The sequence below is a fragment of the Panulirus ornatus genome, chromosome 66 (assembly GCF_036320965.1).
Source record: "Panulirus ornatus isolate Po-2019 chromosome 66, ASM3632096v1, whole genome shotgun sequence".
Lineage (NCBI taxonomy): Eukaryota > Metazoa > Arthropoda > Malacostraca > Decapoda > Palinuridae > Panulirus > Panulirus ornatus.
In genome coordinates this window covers 6,583,796-6,598,934 of record NC_092289.1, presented here as the reverse complement: position 1 = coordinate 6,598,934, position 15,139 = coordinate 6,583,796, and the positions used below count along the sequence as shown (strand labels likewise).

Here is a 15,139-nt window from a genome sequence, read left to right as displayed (position 1 = left end):
TACTAAGCTGGGAAATAGAGCTCACTAAACTGAAGCTCACTCAGGTGGGGAATAAAGCTCACTCAGCTGGGAAATAAAACACACTAAGCTGGCAAATAAAACTCACTAAGCTGGCAAATAAAACTTACTAAGCTGGAGAATAAAACTCACTAAGCTGGCAAATAAAACTCACTAAGCTGGCAAATAAAACTCACTAAGCTGGCAAATAAAACACACTAAGCTGGGGAATAAAACAACAAGAGAGAGTGAGCGTGTACACCTGACACAAAGGACCAGATAGCCAGCGCTCACAGGTGGCAGTTGAACACATCAGTGGTACAGACGAGAGCGTGAGACACAGAAGGGAAATGAGGAAAAAGGACTAATGTGTCATAATCTCTCATGATAGAAAGCCATGTAACCACTATATTGAAACTGGAAATTCACGAAAGAAAGGAATTGAATTTGACGGTTAAGAAACCACTCTCAAGTGTTGGTAGTTCTCGGGTGTGTCTTCGTGTTTTGATCAACCATCTTACGAGGTTAAAAAAGAATGTTGCTTTCATACAGGTGTTGGATGTAATAAGAGTCTTCTGGTATTGGATTAATTGGAAGTAAGAGTTAGTAGATACATTTAGAAATAAACGACCAATTATACTTGGCTTAAAGTCCACGACTGACAACATTTTATCTTTTGTTAACACCTGCTGGTGTAAATAAAATCTTGACACCCATTTCTCTGTAAATCATTCATTACTTCTTTGCTCGCACCACACATCATCCCCACAGTTGCCCTTGTCTTCCACTGTCACTAACTCGTGTGTGTGTGTGTGTGTGTGTGTGTGTGTGTGTGTGACCCATCGTATCTGGTAAGACAGGGGCACCTGACGCACCGATGGTCGTCCACTGCGTCCTTGACGTACGTGCGTAAAAGCCCACACCTTGGAAGACGATTTGGCGTGGCGCTCCCTTAGCAAGGTGGGAGAGTCGACCCTTGTGTTGTTCGGGCTCGTGTGGCTTTAGATAGCTGAGCGGCACGTAGTAATGACGGGAAAATACACAGGGCAGTGCGTGAGGGGCAGGGTGGGCGGGTGTGAAGCATGACAAAGATAAGTCCAGGAAAGAAGAGAAAGAGAGAGACACAGATGCGCCACAGCAACCCGCTCCCAAGCCAAGACAAAGGAGGATAAAGTCACTGGCGTTTGTGGCATGACGGACCAGCGGTACACAACTTGACACAGATCACAGTACATGACGCAAGACGGTGAGGGGGGAAGCTGTGCACACCAGTGGACGGTGAGGGGGGAACTGTGGACCCCAATTGGACGGTGATGGGGGAACTGTGCACACCAGTGGACGGTGAGGGGGGAACTGTGTGTGCACCCCAGTGGACGGTGAGGGGGGAACTGTGTGTGCACCCCAGTGGACGGTGAGGGGGAACTGTGGACCCCATTGGACGGTGATGGGGGAACTGTGGACCCCAGTGGACGGTGAGGGGGGAACTGTGGTGCACCCCAGTGGACGGTGAGGGGGAACTGTGCACCCCAGTGGACGGTGAGGGGGGAACTGTGTGTGCACCCCAGTGGACGGTGAGGGGGGAACTGTGCACACCAGTGGACGGTGAGGGGGGAACTGTGCACACCAGTGGACGGTGAGGGGGGAACTGTGTGTGCACCCCAGTGGACGGTGAGGGGGGAACTGTGTGTGCACACCAGTGGACGGTGAGGGGGGAACTGTGCACACCAGTGGACGGTGAGGGGGGAACTGTGTGTGCACCCCAGTGGACGGTGAGGGGGGAACTGTGGACCCCAGTGGACGGTGAGGGGGGAACTGTGGACCCCAGTGGACGGTGAGGGGGGAACTGTGGACCCCAGTGGACGGTGATGGGGGAACTGTGGACCCCGGTGGACGGTCACAGCAAATTGATCAGGGTGGGATGGAGGGAGGGAGGGAGGGGAACGCCCAGAGTCATATGTAAATTAAAGGGAATCTGTCATGGACGATGTAAGACGCAAGAAATGAGGTGACACACACAAGTGTGGCACCATCTCACCTCACCTCACCTCACCCTCTTCTCTCTCTCTCTCTCTCTCTCTCTCTCTCTCTCTCTCTCTCTCTCTCTCTCTCTCTCTCTCTCTCTCTCTCTCTCTCATATCCCGCCTTCCTCCTGTTATTTCCTGTCCTCCTCTGCCAACGCACACACACACACACACGCGCGCACACGCCTGCCTGCTTCTCCCCCTCCCCTGGGACACTGGAGTGTTGGGGGAGCACTTTTCCCAGGTAATACCTGAGGGAGAGGACGACGAAGTGGTCGTCCTGGTTCCTCTTGGTACAAGTGCACTTATCATGTTCGTGGGGCGGAGGAGTAAGCCTGGGGGGCTGGCCAGTGCGGTGCCCTCAGCAACACGGACGGCGGACATCCCACCCTCTCTCTCACCCAACCACTTGCCAAGCACTGTACATGACCCCAGCAACATAGTCCCTCCCTCCCTCCCTCCCTCCAGGCACTGTGCGTCACCCCAGCAACACAGCTCCTCCCCTCCAGGCACTGTGCGTCACCCCAGAACCACAACCCACCCACCCCCTCCACGCACTGTGCGTCATCCCAGAAACACAGCCCCCAGACACTGTGCGTCACCCCAGCAACACAGCTCCTCCCCTCCAGGCACTGTGCATCACCCCAGAAGCACATCCCCCTCGAGGCACTGTGCGTCACCCCAGAAACACAGCCCCCCTCCTCCACCGCCATTCGCTGTACGTCACCCCGGCAACCTAGCCCCCCCCCCCCCACACACACACAGCTGGGCTGGACCACGCTCGACCCTCCCGTAACAGGGGGTGTGATAGGCAGCGTTGGTCTTGCTCATTATAGCCACTGACGGAAGGGGGGGCGGGGGGCGGGCAGGTGTGTGTGTGTGCCAGCATATGTATGTGTGTGTGTGTGTGTGTGTGTAGCTCGGAGTGCCAGACAGGGCCTCAGTAGCTGCCTGGCTCCCCGTGCACCAGCACTGTCCTCACCGCCCCTCACCCTGTCGCCTCACGTGCCACTAACAGCAGCAGGACACCTCAAGCAGGAGGGCCAAGCTGGCGGGCTGACCTCACTCTCCTCTCGGAGTTTATCGAGGTCGTCCTCAGTGGAGCGACACTGGTCAAGTGTCAGTCAGGCTAGAGTGTATTATGAGTGAAGGACCAGTTATGCACAGTGCTAATGCTCGTGGTTATGAGGAGGTGATGAGGAACACTGAAGTGATATAAGAAGGGTCAGGGGATGAGGAGGGTTCAGAAGGTGTTGACGATGAGGACTTGTGAGGTGTGGAGGACGAGGCCTCTTGTGAAGTGTTGAGGCTGTACTGAGGACGAGGTCTTTTGAAGGGTTAAGTCTGTGTGGAGGACGAGGTCTTGCGTAGTGCTAAGGACGAGGCTTTGTGCTGAGGACGAGGCCTTGTGTAGTGCTGAGGACGAGGCCTTGCGAAGTGCTGAGGACGAGGCCTTGTGTAGTGCTAAGGACGAGGCTTTGTGCTGAGGACGAGGCCTTGTGTAGTGCTAAGGACGAGGCTTTGTGCTGAGGACGAGGCCTTGTGTAGTGCTAAGGACGAGGCTTTGTGCTGAGGACGAGGCCTTGTGTAGTGCTGAGGACGAGGCCTTGCGAAGTGCTGAGGACGAGGCCTTGTGTAGTGCTAAGGACGAGGCCTTGTAAGGTGTTGAGGATGAGGTGTGAGGCCAGCGTGGTGGTGGTGGTGGTGGGCTGGAGGACGCTCGACCAGGTCTCACCAGCACAACGCACTCGCCTGACACGCCTCACCACTACTGCCGCTGAAAATAGATCCTCTCGTTTGTACTGATCTATTCGGGTGTGTGCCAACCTGTGGATGCCAGAGGCTGTTGTGTCATTGGTTTTGTGTCCCGGGCGCGTGGCGGGCCTCCGCCCTGGCCCACGGCAGGAGGGGTTACTGTAGCGATGGCTGAACTCTAGGTGCTGCACACCTGGCCAGCCGCACCTGCCGTCCCCTCACACGCACACAGACGCACACACACACAAACACTCCTGCCTCGCCGCGACAAACTGCTCCAGGACATACCACTCTCCTGGGTGTGTGGGAGGCCCTGGGCTCTACTTCCTGACACCTGTTTGGCTGAGGGTCAGGCCCGTCCCTAAGGGCTGGCCTGCAGCCCATGCTCTCCCTCCTTTTCCTCATCCATTCCCTGGTAGGTAGCAACGGGGGCACGGTGGCGCAGGCCTCTGGCCTCCTCCTGACTATGACGGGCATCATGGAGGCCTCTGCAGCAGTGCCATGCCAGGACAGTGCCATATACGAGTCCACTGGCGAGCAACACTCCAGCAGTGATCGACAGCACCGCCACTCCCCCTCATCTGACACTAACCCCACCTCACATGACCCTGACACTAACCCCACCTCACATGACCCTGACACTAACCCCGCCTCACATGACCCTGACACTGACCCCGCCTCACATGACCCTGACACTAACCCTGCCTCACATGACCCTGACACTAACCCTGCCTCACATGACTCTGACACTGACCCCGCCTCACCTGACCCCGACTCTGACACTGACTGCTCCTCAACTGACACTTCCACTCCTGCTGTTGACCCCTTCTCGCCTGACCTTGACATCTGCTGCGATGACGTTCCCTCATCCAACCCGCCTATTTCCTGTCCTGACCTCTCGTCACGTGAGAGCCACAGCGATGACCTATCCTCACCTAAGCTCGACGCTCCTCTCCCTAACCCTCACACGCCCACTGATAACCAGTTGGCAAGTCCCCCTCACGAGTCCCCCTCTGACAGCCCTTCCTCGGCCACCCACCACTCCTCCTGTGATGGCCGGCGGCCCTGCCCTGACGGCTCCTCGTCCCACACCTACCGAGGAGAACCGGTAAAATCCGAGTCAGCCAGAGCGTCAGCGCACCAGTGTCAGGACGATGTTCCCCTCACGAGCCCACCTCGACACAGTTTGCTCCGGCCGCCCGAGCCGCTCCCGTGCGTCAGCCATGGTTACTCGCCCCCACCAGGCAGGTTCGCCAGACTAGGGAAGGTGACGTCCCCAGGGACGTATCAGAGCAGCACACTGGGTCGTCCCACTCGAAGGGGGCGCTGTGTCCTCACGCCGAAGCCTCCAGTTCCCGGCGATGACCGCAGTACTCGATGCCAGACGGAGCCGCCTCCCGGCATCGCACCGCCGGATCTACTCCAGGTGTCGTGGGTGTGGGAGACGCGGCCACCAGCCCGCTCGGCCTCTGTTCGTCGTCGGCCGTCGCGTGTGGTGTCGTGTCGCAGGAAGTGTCGTCCTAGCATAGCCCCTCGTCGGATACCTTGCTGCAGCCCCGCCTCTCGCCGCAGTCACTCCTCCGTGGACGAGGATGCTGCAGGAGAACAGGACAAGGGCTTCTGCAGCGGAGGAGACCTTACTGACGACAGTGGCAGTGCGGATGAAGACAAAAAGGAACTCAATGTTGGGGTGGACAAGCCGGATGTGGTGGTGTCAGACGCGGGTGGTGGCGATGACGCCCCTAACACAACAGTGACGTCTGGAGAGTGTAGCACCGAGGCCAAGGATGCATCTTCCTCGAACCCTGACACTCAACAAGTTCGTCTTCGCAACAAACGGAACTCTAACTATATCCAAGCGGCGTCTCAGACCTTGAAAGAGAAGTGGCGGAACTCCGAACTGCTCTTTCCAAAAATGTTTAATGACACGTTAGACGCTCTGAAAAGCGGCGAGCCGAATAATAAGAGGAAAAATATATTTGAAAGAGCGAAGAAATTGCCATTCCAAGTGAGGAGATTTTCGTACTTGTTTGCCAACGTGAAGGAAGTCAAGACTGTCGATATGATTGTGAAAGGGCCAGGGAAATCGACCTTTTACCTGGAGATGAAGGACCTGCCTGTAGAGGGCGTCACAGACCACAGACGGAGGAGTGTCCGATCCCGCAGTGGCCCCGTCGCTCCCCACTGCACCGTCGGCGTCAGGAAGCGCAGGTCCTTCTCCCCGAGAAATAGTCTGAACCGGACCAAAAACTTGAACTGGAGTCAGAAGTATCAGAATGCGATGAGCAGTAGAGTCGAGCCGGTGGAGGCGTGTGGTCCAGCTATACACGTCACTGTAGCCGACGATCATGAGCTACCTGTGGCCCAGGGTGATGGACCGGCCAATGCTGTGGTCCAGGACGGTGGACCATGCAGCGCCGTGGCACAGTGCAGTGAGGCGGGTCTGAGCTGGCCCCAGCAGCAGGAAGGGCGGGAGCAGGAGAAGAAGAAGCAGGGTGGGGGCGTGCTGGACCGACTCCTGCTCCGCCTCCGTCGGCCACGCTCGCTCTCATCCACCAGGTCCTGGGCCTCCGTGAGTTGGCAACACACATTCTCTCCCTCATCCCATTTTTCTACATGTCGCTGGGAAAAGTCACACCATCATTCACCAGCGAATACAGTGTGTCTCACTATCACTCACCATCATCTTCACTACGGAGGGTTGGCACCATAACGCTCATCTTCACTACACTCTCGACTAAACCTTAGTTCACTTTCTTCTTACGGGTCAGGTCAGACATTAGTTCACTTTCTTCTTACGGGTCAGGTCAGAACAGCCGTCATCACTTTACTCTCACTACTACTTCTGACCTTTGACCTGGGTCAGGTCAGAGGTGAGGTTAGGATTCTGATTATTGGAAAGATAAGTAAAATAGACAGAAATTCATCCAAAGATAGTGTAACACTGTAACGTAGGGAGACATGCCATATAATGCTGTATGAGCAGCCATTACGTTCATTCGTAGTATTTGATCGTATGTGTTTTTATGGAAGAGTCTGAACAAATAGCTGAGATCTTTCATCATAAATGTAGGCGCGTCTATTATTAATATCATCCGCTTTGTGTTTAAGAGAACGTGGAGTTCCTGTTCATGGAACTATGTCTGACGTTCCACTGTTCCGTCCAGACCACTTGTATATTGGCCCAGACTGTCTCTCTTATCAGAGGCGCCACTGGCGTCTGATGTCAGAATTTTTAATCACCATTATCAGATACGGTGCTGCATCGTGTGTTCATTTGAAGGTGCTCAAGATGTCAGCTACAGTTTGATTGTCGTGGTATTTTCACGAGCGGGGGACGCATGCCTTCGTCAGAAGCGAAGGGGAAAATGGTGACTTGAGTGATCCTGTGTTCTCTTTATGGCTCAAAGCGGCACAACATTCCTGGCCTGGTCAGCGGAGTGCTTGAAGATGACGCGATAGATTCATCCGCACGACCACAAACTACGAGACGAGAAGGAGGAGGAGGGAGGACATACCTGACCAGAGGTCTTCCTTCTGCTTGTGTACCATAGGCGGCGGAGGCGGCGTCACAGTGTGGAGCCTCCTTACCATGAGACATAGTGATGATGAGGAGACCGGTCTTGGCGGGAGGAGGCATCATCTGTCCATCTGGCCCAGCAGTATCTCCATCACCTCACCCTTCCTCCCACCTCACCACCTCACCACCACCCTTGCATTCCTGACATCCTTCAGCTCTTCCACACCGTCACACCTGTGCCTCCTTCGACACCCACCCTCCCCTCCACCACAGTGAGGCTCCTGCCACCTTCCTTGCACACACCACACCCCTGCTACCACCTTCTCCCATACACCACACACCTGTTGCCACCTCCTCCCACACTCCACACACCTGCTGCCACCTCCTTCTACACACCACACACCTGCTGCCACCTCCTTCTACACACCACACACCTGCTGCCACCTCCTTCTACACACCACACACCTGCTGCCACCTCCTTCTACACACCACACCCCTGCTACCACCTTCTCCCACACACCTTACAGCTGCTGCCGCCTTCTTCCATACACCAGACCCCTGCTGCCGCCTTCTACCGTACACCACACACCTGCTGCCACCTCTCCCACACACCTTACAGCTGCTGCCACCTTCTCCCACACACCACACACCTGCTGCCACCTTCTCCCATACACCACACACCTGCTGCCACCTCCTCCCACACTCCACACCCCTGCTACCACCTTCTCCCACACTCCACACACCTGCTACCACCTTCTCCCATACACCACACACCTGCTGCCACCTTCTCCCACACACCTTACAGCTGCTGCCGCCTTCTTCTATACACCACACCCTTGCTGCCACCTCCTCCATACACCACACACCTGCTGCCACCTCCTCCCACACACCTTACAGCTGCTGCCGCCTTCTTCCATACACCAGACCCCTGCTGCCACCTTCTACCGTACACCACACACCTGCTGCCACCTCCTCCCACACACCACACACCTGCTGCCGCCTTCTCCCATACACCACACACCTGCTGCTACGTCCTCCCCCACACCACACCTGCTCTCTAGCCACAGTTGTTCTGCTGGCTATTCACATTGTGTCCATGAACAATTGGCAGTCTGTTGCTTATATTATTTGTGCTGAATAATTAAGGGTTATATATATATATATATATATATATATATATATATATATATATATATATATATTATATATTATATATATATATATATATATATATATATATATATATATATATATATATATATATATATAATTATCCCTGGGGATAGGGGAGAAAGAGTACTTTCCACGTATTCCATGCGTGTCGTAGAAGGCGACTAAAAGGGGAGGGAGCTGGGGGCTGGAAATCCTCCCCTCTCGTTTTTAATTTTCCAAAAGAAGGAACAGAGAAGGGGGCAAGTGAGGATATTCCCTCAAAGGCTCAGTCCTCGGTTCCTAACGCTACCTCGCTAATGCGGGAAATGGCGACTAGTATGAAAAAAAGAAATATATATATATGAATATATATATATATATATATATATATATATATATATAATATATATATATATATAGATATCTGGGAGTGGATCTGGCAGCGGATGGAACCATGGAAGCGGAAGTGGATCATAGGGTGGGGGAGGGGGCGAAAATCCTGGGGGCCTTGAAGAATGTGTGGAAGTCGAGAACATTATCTCGGAGAGCAAAAATGGGTATGTTTGAAGGAATAGTGGTTCCAACAATGTTGTATGGTTGCGAGGCGTGGGCTATGGATAGAGTTGTGCGCAGGAGGATGGATGTGCTGGAAATGAGATGTTTGAGGACAATGTGTGGTGTGAGGTGGTTTGATCGAGTGAGTAACGTAAGGGTAAGAGAGATGTGTGGAAATAAAAAGAGCGTGGTTGAGAGAGCAGAAGAGGGTGTTTTGAAGTGGTTTGGGCACATGGAGAGGATGAGTGAGGAAAGATTGACCAAGAGGATATATGTGTCGGAGGTGGAGGGAACAAGGAGAAGAGGGAGACCAAATTGGAGGTGGAAAGATGGAGTGAAAAAGATTTTGTGTGATCGGGGCCTGAACATGCAGGAGGGTGAAAGGAGGGCAAGGAATAGAGTGAATTGGAGCGATGTGGTATACCGGGGTTGACGTGCTGTCAGTGGATTGAAGCAAGGCATGTGAAGCGTCTGGGGTAAACCATGGAAAGCTGTGTAGGTATGTATATTTGCGTGTGTGGACGTATGTATATACATGTGTATGGGGGGGGTTGGGCCATTTCTTTCGTCTGTTTCCTTGCGCTACCTCGCAAACGCGGGAGACAGCGACAAAGTATAATAAAAATAAAAAAAAATAAAAAAAAATATATATATATATATATATATATATATATATATATATATATATTGCATATTTACACTTACCTTACCCTCCTTTACCTTCCCTTCCTGCCCATTGAGCATCCAGGAAGTCAGCCACGTCCACTGTTATGGGACCATACATATCATGGAGTGTGATGATACTGTGTGTATGAAGCGAGTGACCGACTGTTAGGTACAAATTTTCAACTCCATCAGCATAGCAGTTGCATGTTGGGCATAACGGGGTCATGTGATATAGTGTATCGCATGTTGAGCATAACGGGGTCATGTGATATAGTGTATCGCATGTTAGGCATAACGGGGTCATGTGATATAGTGTATCGCATGTTGTGACGAAAGTGATTGGTGGCGCCAGAGCGTCAACGAGAAAAAACGCGCTGATGATCGCGAGGAAAACGAGAGACGATAAGTTCCCAAGTGCACTTTCGTGCATTGATTACGTCGGTCATGGGAGATACAAGATGGTCGTTCTGTTTAGCGGGGTCATGTTTAATTTCTGTGAGTTCTCGATGTTTCTACGTTCCCTCTGTATAACCACCTCCCCATTTTGTTGTATAAAGTCATTGATATCCGTACAGAATAATAAATGAAAAAAAAGGAAAATATACAAGTTAAACCCTTAGTGTTGAAGGATGAGTTTCTCTATCTATCAGTAATGATAGAAAATGGTAAACAGTGTTGCCAATCAGGCGTGTTTACCAGGATTTTTTTTCTTATCTTATAAAGTGGTGATTATTATTTGGATTTTCTTCTGATAGAACCGGTGTGATATGTGATTATACTGGACGAGTTACACTTGCAAGGATATTGTTTTGAATTATTATACATGATCGCCGTTTCCCGCGTTAGCGAGGTAGCGCCAGAAAACACCAAGAAGGATCCATCCACTCTCACATATATGCACATATACGCACATAATATATATATATATATATATATATATATATATATATATATATATATATATATATATATGTATATATATATGTGCGTGTGTGTGTGTGTGTGTGTGTGTTTACTTATTCATATTTGCTTCCCATTATCCATTTCCCAGCGCCACCCCGCCCCACAGGAAACAGCATCGCCACTTCCTGAGACAGCGAGGTAGCGCCAGGAAGCATACGGAAAATGGCCACATTCGTTCGCACTCAGTCTCTAGCTGTCATGTGTAATGCACCGAAACCACAGCTCCCTTTCCACATCCAGCCTGAAGCGGATGGCTGGAAATCATCCCTCTCTGAATTACTTTCCAAAGGAAGGAACCGAAGAAGGAGCGAACTGAGAAATTTTCCTTCCAAGGTTTTGTCATCTGTTCTAGACGCCACCTCGCTCATGCGGGAAATGGCAAACATTTATGGGGGGGGGGGGGGTGATTTAGATATATACATATGTAAATCACATAATGCCCTCCATCAGCAAGGATCCGAACCTTGTACCATTTACGTGTTACCTGGGTACACTAACCACTCGGCTCTGCTGCTGCATAGTGGAGTGGATAGCGTACCCAGCTTTACCAAGAGGACCTGCGCAACACGTCCTGCGCAACACCAGGAGTCTTCCTTACAGAGGCCCCAGGGTACCTCTATTAATGATAATAATGATAATGGTAATAATAATAATAATAATAATAATAATAATAATAATAACCAGAAGTAGGGAAATTTTGGCTATGGTGTCAACATCTACAAAGACTGTCATGTTTTCCCCTTTCATGCCCGGAATGGCAAGTGAACCTGTGTTGTGTGAAGACATGCTGTGCCCATAACACACCCCACAACCCATACCCGAAGCCACCACTTAGCCTAGGAATCGTGGAAGGAAACCTCAGTCTATAAATATACGGATGGAGAGGTTACCCAGGCACCGTATATATATATATATACGGATGGAGTGGTTACTCCGGTACCGTATATATAAACGGTGGAGTGGTTGAAGTGTCAAGACTGGGCTGGGAGGGGAGGGGGGGCGATTTTCTCTCTCTTCCCCGCACAGAGATATATGCACAATCACCAACGAGAGTTGACCACATGTCAAATTCAGTGATCTTGTGTGTTTTGTCTTTGTGGGATGAGTTGTATCTTGGACGTGGGGTGTATTGTGATGAGTCGATGATATTCGTCATGTCGGAGAAATGGTTGGTGGCCAGGATGCAAACGAGAAAGTGTGACTGGTTCATGTCTGGGGGGAAATAGTTTCAAGTAGATTCAAATCTCACAGGGAAGTGGTGGTTGTCGGGTGCTTCTCGAATCATAATGGAGCCAATATGATCTGTCATTGATGTATATGTTGGAGAAGGTGATACACGGGTGTAACTCTGCTGGAGTGAGAGAAATAGTGAATTTTTATTTTTACGTGGACACTGATCGTTGGTTATGGAGTGGTTTGGGTGGAAGGATTCCCGCATGCTCATGTGGAATAGTGGGTGAGGAGCATGTCTAGGTGGAATTATACTGGAACAACTTTTTTCTAGTATATGTATTGATTGTCTTATTATTATCGTATAATCCTTAGACCCCTCTTATGGGGCTCGTACATCCCCTAGTATGCGCTACAGTCCGTAGCAGGGAAATCATGTACTCTTTTGGAATTCTGGAGTTCTTTCACGAGATTGTACCCCACTGGACCACCGGCTGTGGTATTACCTCACCAAATGTGACTTTCCAATCCTACTGTAACCTCACACAGGCGCTCTCAGTAAGACCAAAAGTTATTATCCGTCGAAAATTATCCACATATGTAGTCTTCCCACCAAATGCAATAGTATTCTACTCTCAAGTAATTGAGAAATCCTTTATATATCATTAAACTGCTATTATCCTCAATTTACAAGATTATAATACCCCCGCATAAGAAATCTGTGGTAAGTGATTTAGGTCATCTCAGACCCGGTGTCCGTCAACCCAGATTTTGTTAAAATATTCAAACATAGGTAGACAGAAAAGATATGAAAACATTTTGGACATCTTACAGTACGATAATTGTAAAAAGAGGTTGAGCAGTCACGTTGGCTTCTTAGAACTCCAAATTCTTAGAGAGGTTAGCATTCCTAGACTTGTTGTGTCCTCATTTCCACGACTGAGTCTGTGGATCTAGTGCACCACACTGCTCGTCTTCCTCAGTGGAATAGAATGGAATATGTCGACCCACCTCCTACCTATCCTGTATTCCGACAACCCCGCGTCATCTCACCACACTGGGGCGGCTAAACCTGTGGCGGTGCCTCGAGGCAGACCCTGACCTACTATCTAACCTTCCTAGTTGTGTTCATAGCGCTTTCCGGAAACACCGTCTGTTTCACCGACTGTCGCAGATGGATGATGTAAAAGTGGTGCTCGTGTCGCCAGAGGTGTTGGCAATCCGGTTGTTGAAGACGACGACGCAACGAGACGTTATCGCAAACGCTTACGTATGTCGTATGTCGGTTTGTGGACTATTGGCCACGTTGCACTATCGCTTTTCGTTCGTTATAGTGTGTGTGTGTGTGTGTGTGTGTGTGCCGTCACCATCCTGTTGGCAAAGTGTGTTACGTGGACCCGGGCGTCAACCTGTGGTAGCTGGTGTGGTGGTGGTGGGTAGTACCCGGGTGTAGTAGTGTGGTAGAGTCTGTTACTCTCACTGACCAACTTTCCCCAGGTTCCGTCAATATGTCTGTCTACCTTGTTCTGTGTGACCAGTGGAGTTCAGCGGCGCACGTCCGTCCAGTTTGTGAGAGTGTTTTACATAAAGATTCCCCATTATCATCTTAAGTGTAATCTTAATTAAGGTTTTATTCAAGGTTATTGATTACTGGAGAGGGAGTGGTAGTGGTTGGAGGCCGGACTTCATAGTATTAAGTGCCCAGGAAGACGGATAAAGAAGCGCTTTTACTTTTTGCTTCCACTTGTCCGTTGGGGAGTCGATCTCTCTGGTCACATCCACACTGTAGCCACTCTCACTGGTCGGCCCCACTTTCCCATATGTCTACCAGTCGGGGCTGGCTGTGTATTGCCTTTGTATCATATTGTCAGTTGGTGCTATCTGTGTATTACCTGTGTGTATCTTGTTGCCAGTTGGTGCTGTCTGTGTATTACCTGTGTATCATGTTGCCAGTTGATGCTCTTTTGTGTATTACCTGTGTATCATGTTGCCAGTTGGTGCTGTCTGTGTATTACTTCTGTATCTTGTTGCCAGTTGGTGCTGTGTATTACATGTGTATCATGTTGCCAGTTGGTGCTGTCTGTGTATTACCTGTGTATCATGTTGCCAGTTGGTGATGTCTGTGTATTACCTGTGTATCATGTTGCCAGTTGGTGCTGGCTGTGTATTACCTGTGTGTATCATGTTGCCAGTTGATGCTGACTGTGTATTACCTGTGTATCATGTTGCCAGTTGGTGTTGTCTGTGTATTACCTGTGTATCATGTTGCCAGTTGATGCTGTCTGTGTATTACCTGTGTATCTTGTTGCCAGTTGGTGCTGGCTGTGTATTACCTGTGTATCATGTTGCTAGTTGATGCTTTTTTGTGTATTACCTGTGTATCATGTTGCCAGTTGATGCTGACTGTATTACCTGTGTGTATCATGGCTCTGCCCACCCTCCTGACCAGTTGACTTAAGCTTGTGCTAACTCATTTTTATTTTAACTTTTCCTTTAATGCAGACTGAAATTTACTGGAGTAAAGAGTGGTTTACAGGTTTACAGTATCATGCAAGTGCATTTTATGGTCATAGATTTAATTGCCACTATGGTTGGTTGGAATGACTGTTAAATTAGATATCATAACTAACACTTCAGATGTTTAATATCTTCCTCGATGGTGCTGTTAAATTTAGATGGATAAATTCTACTTGTTATTTGAGAAAAATACAATTTATCATTGGTATTAGATGTTTGAAGATTTCTTTCGTGCCAAATTATGAGTGGCATCTAACTTAAAGTATTACATATATATAGGTCTTGTGTTGCATAACATTGAGTGTTGTGTTAATAGGAGGTTTGTCTTGCAGAGTCGCAGTAGTGTTAGTGGCGGCAGTGAAGATGGACAGTCGCCCTCACACTCATCAGACTATGAGGAGCAGGAGGAAGTTGAGGTCAGTTGCCCATTGCTTAAATCATCACTGTCTGACAGTGCTACTGTCCTTATATGACCTCAATAGTCATAGTAATTCAATTACCCTTATATTACCCCACCATCCTGACTATACTAAGTCTGCTAATGACATATTATCCCCACCATACTAACCCTGCCATCCTCATATAACCACTTATTACCCTCTATCCTACCCATACACTTAAGCTCTTACCATTTACTTACACTATGGACACATTCATTATACCCACCAGTAGCTTTTCATCCACTATACACAAGTATAGCATTACAGTTCTCTTGCACAGGTACATTCATAGTCAAAATACAGTACTACCCTCTGTATTATCACTGCCATAAACCTATTGTTTTTCTTCTCCATAAATACAGACTTACTATCTTTCATATTTG

General features: G+C 49.8%; 1 protein-coding gene across 1 annotated transcript in view; it reads left to right on the top strand.

The window, feature by feature from the left end:
* LOC139746755 (uncharacterized) overlaps nucleotides 1-15,139 on the top strand; it is a 287,885-nt gene that overhangs the window by 257,727 nt on the left and 15,019 nt on the right. Inside the window, exon 8 of the mRNA XM_071658259.1 lies at nucleotides 14,649-14,732. Coding sequence (XP_071514360.1) covers nucleotides 14,649-14,732 — 84 coding nt within the window. The remainder of the gene's footprint in view (nucleotides 1-14,648; nucleotides 14,733-15,139) is intronic.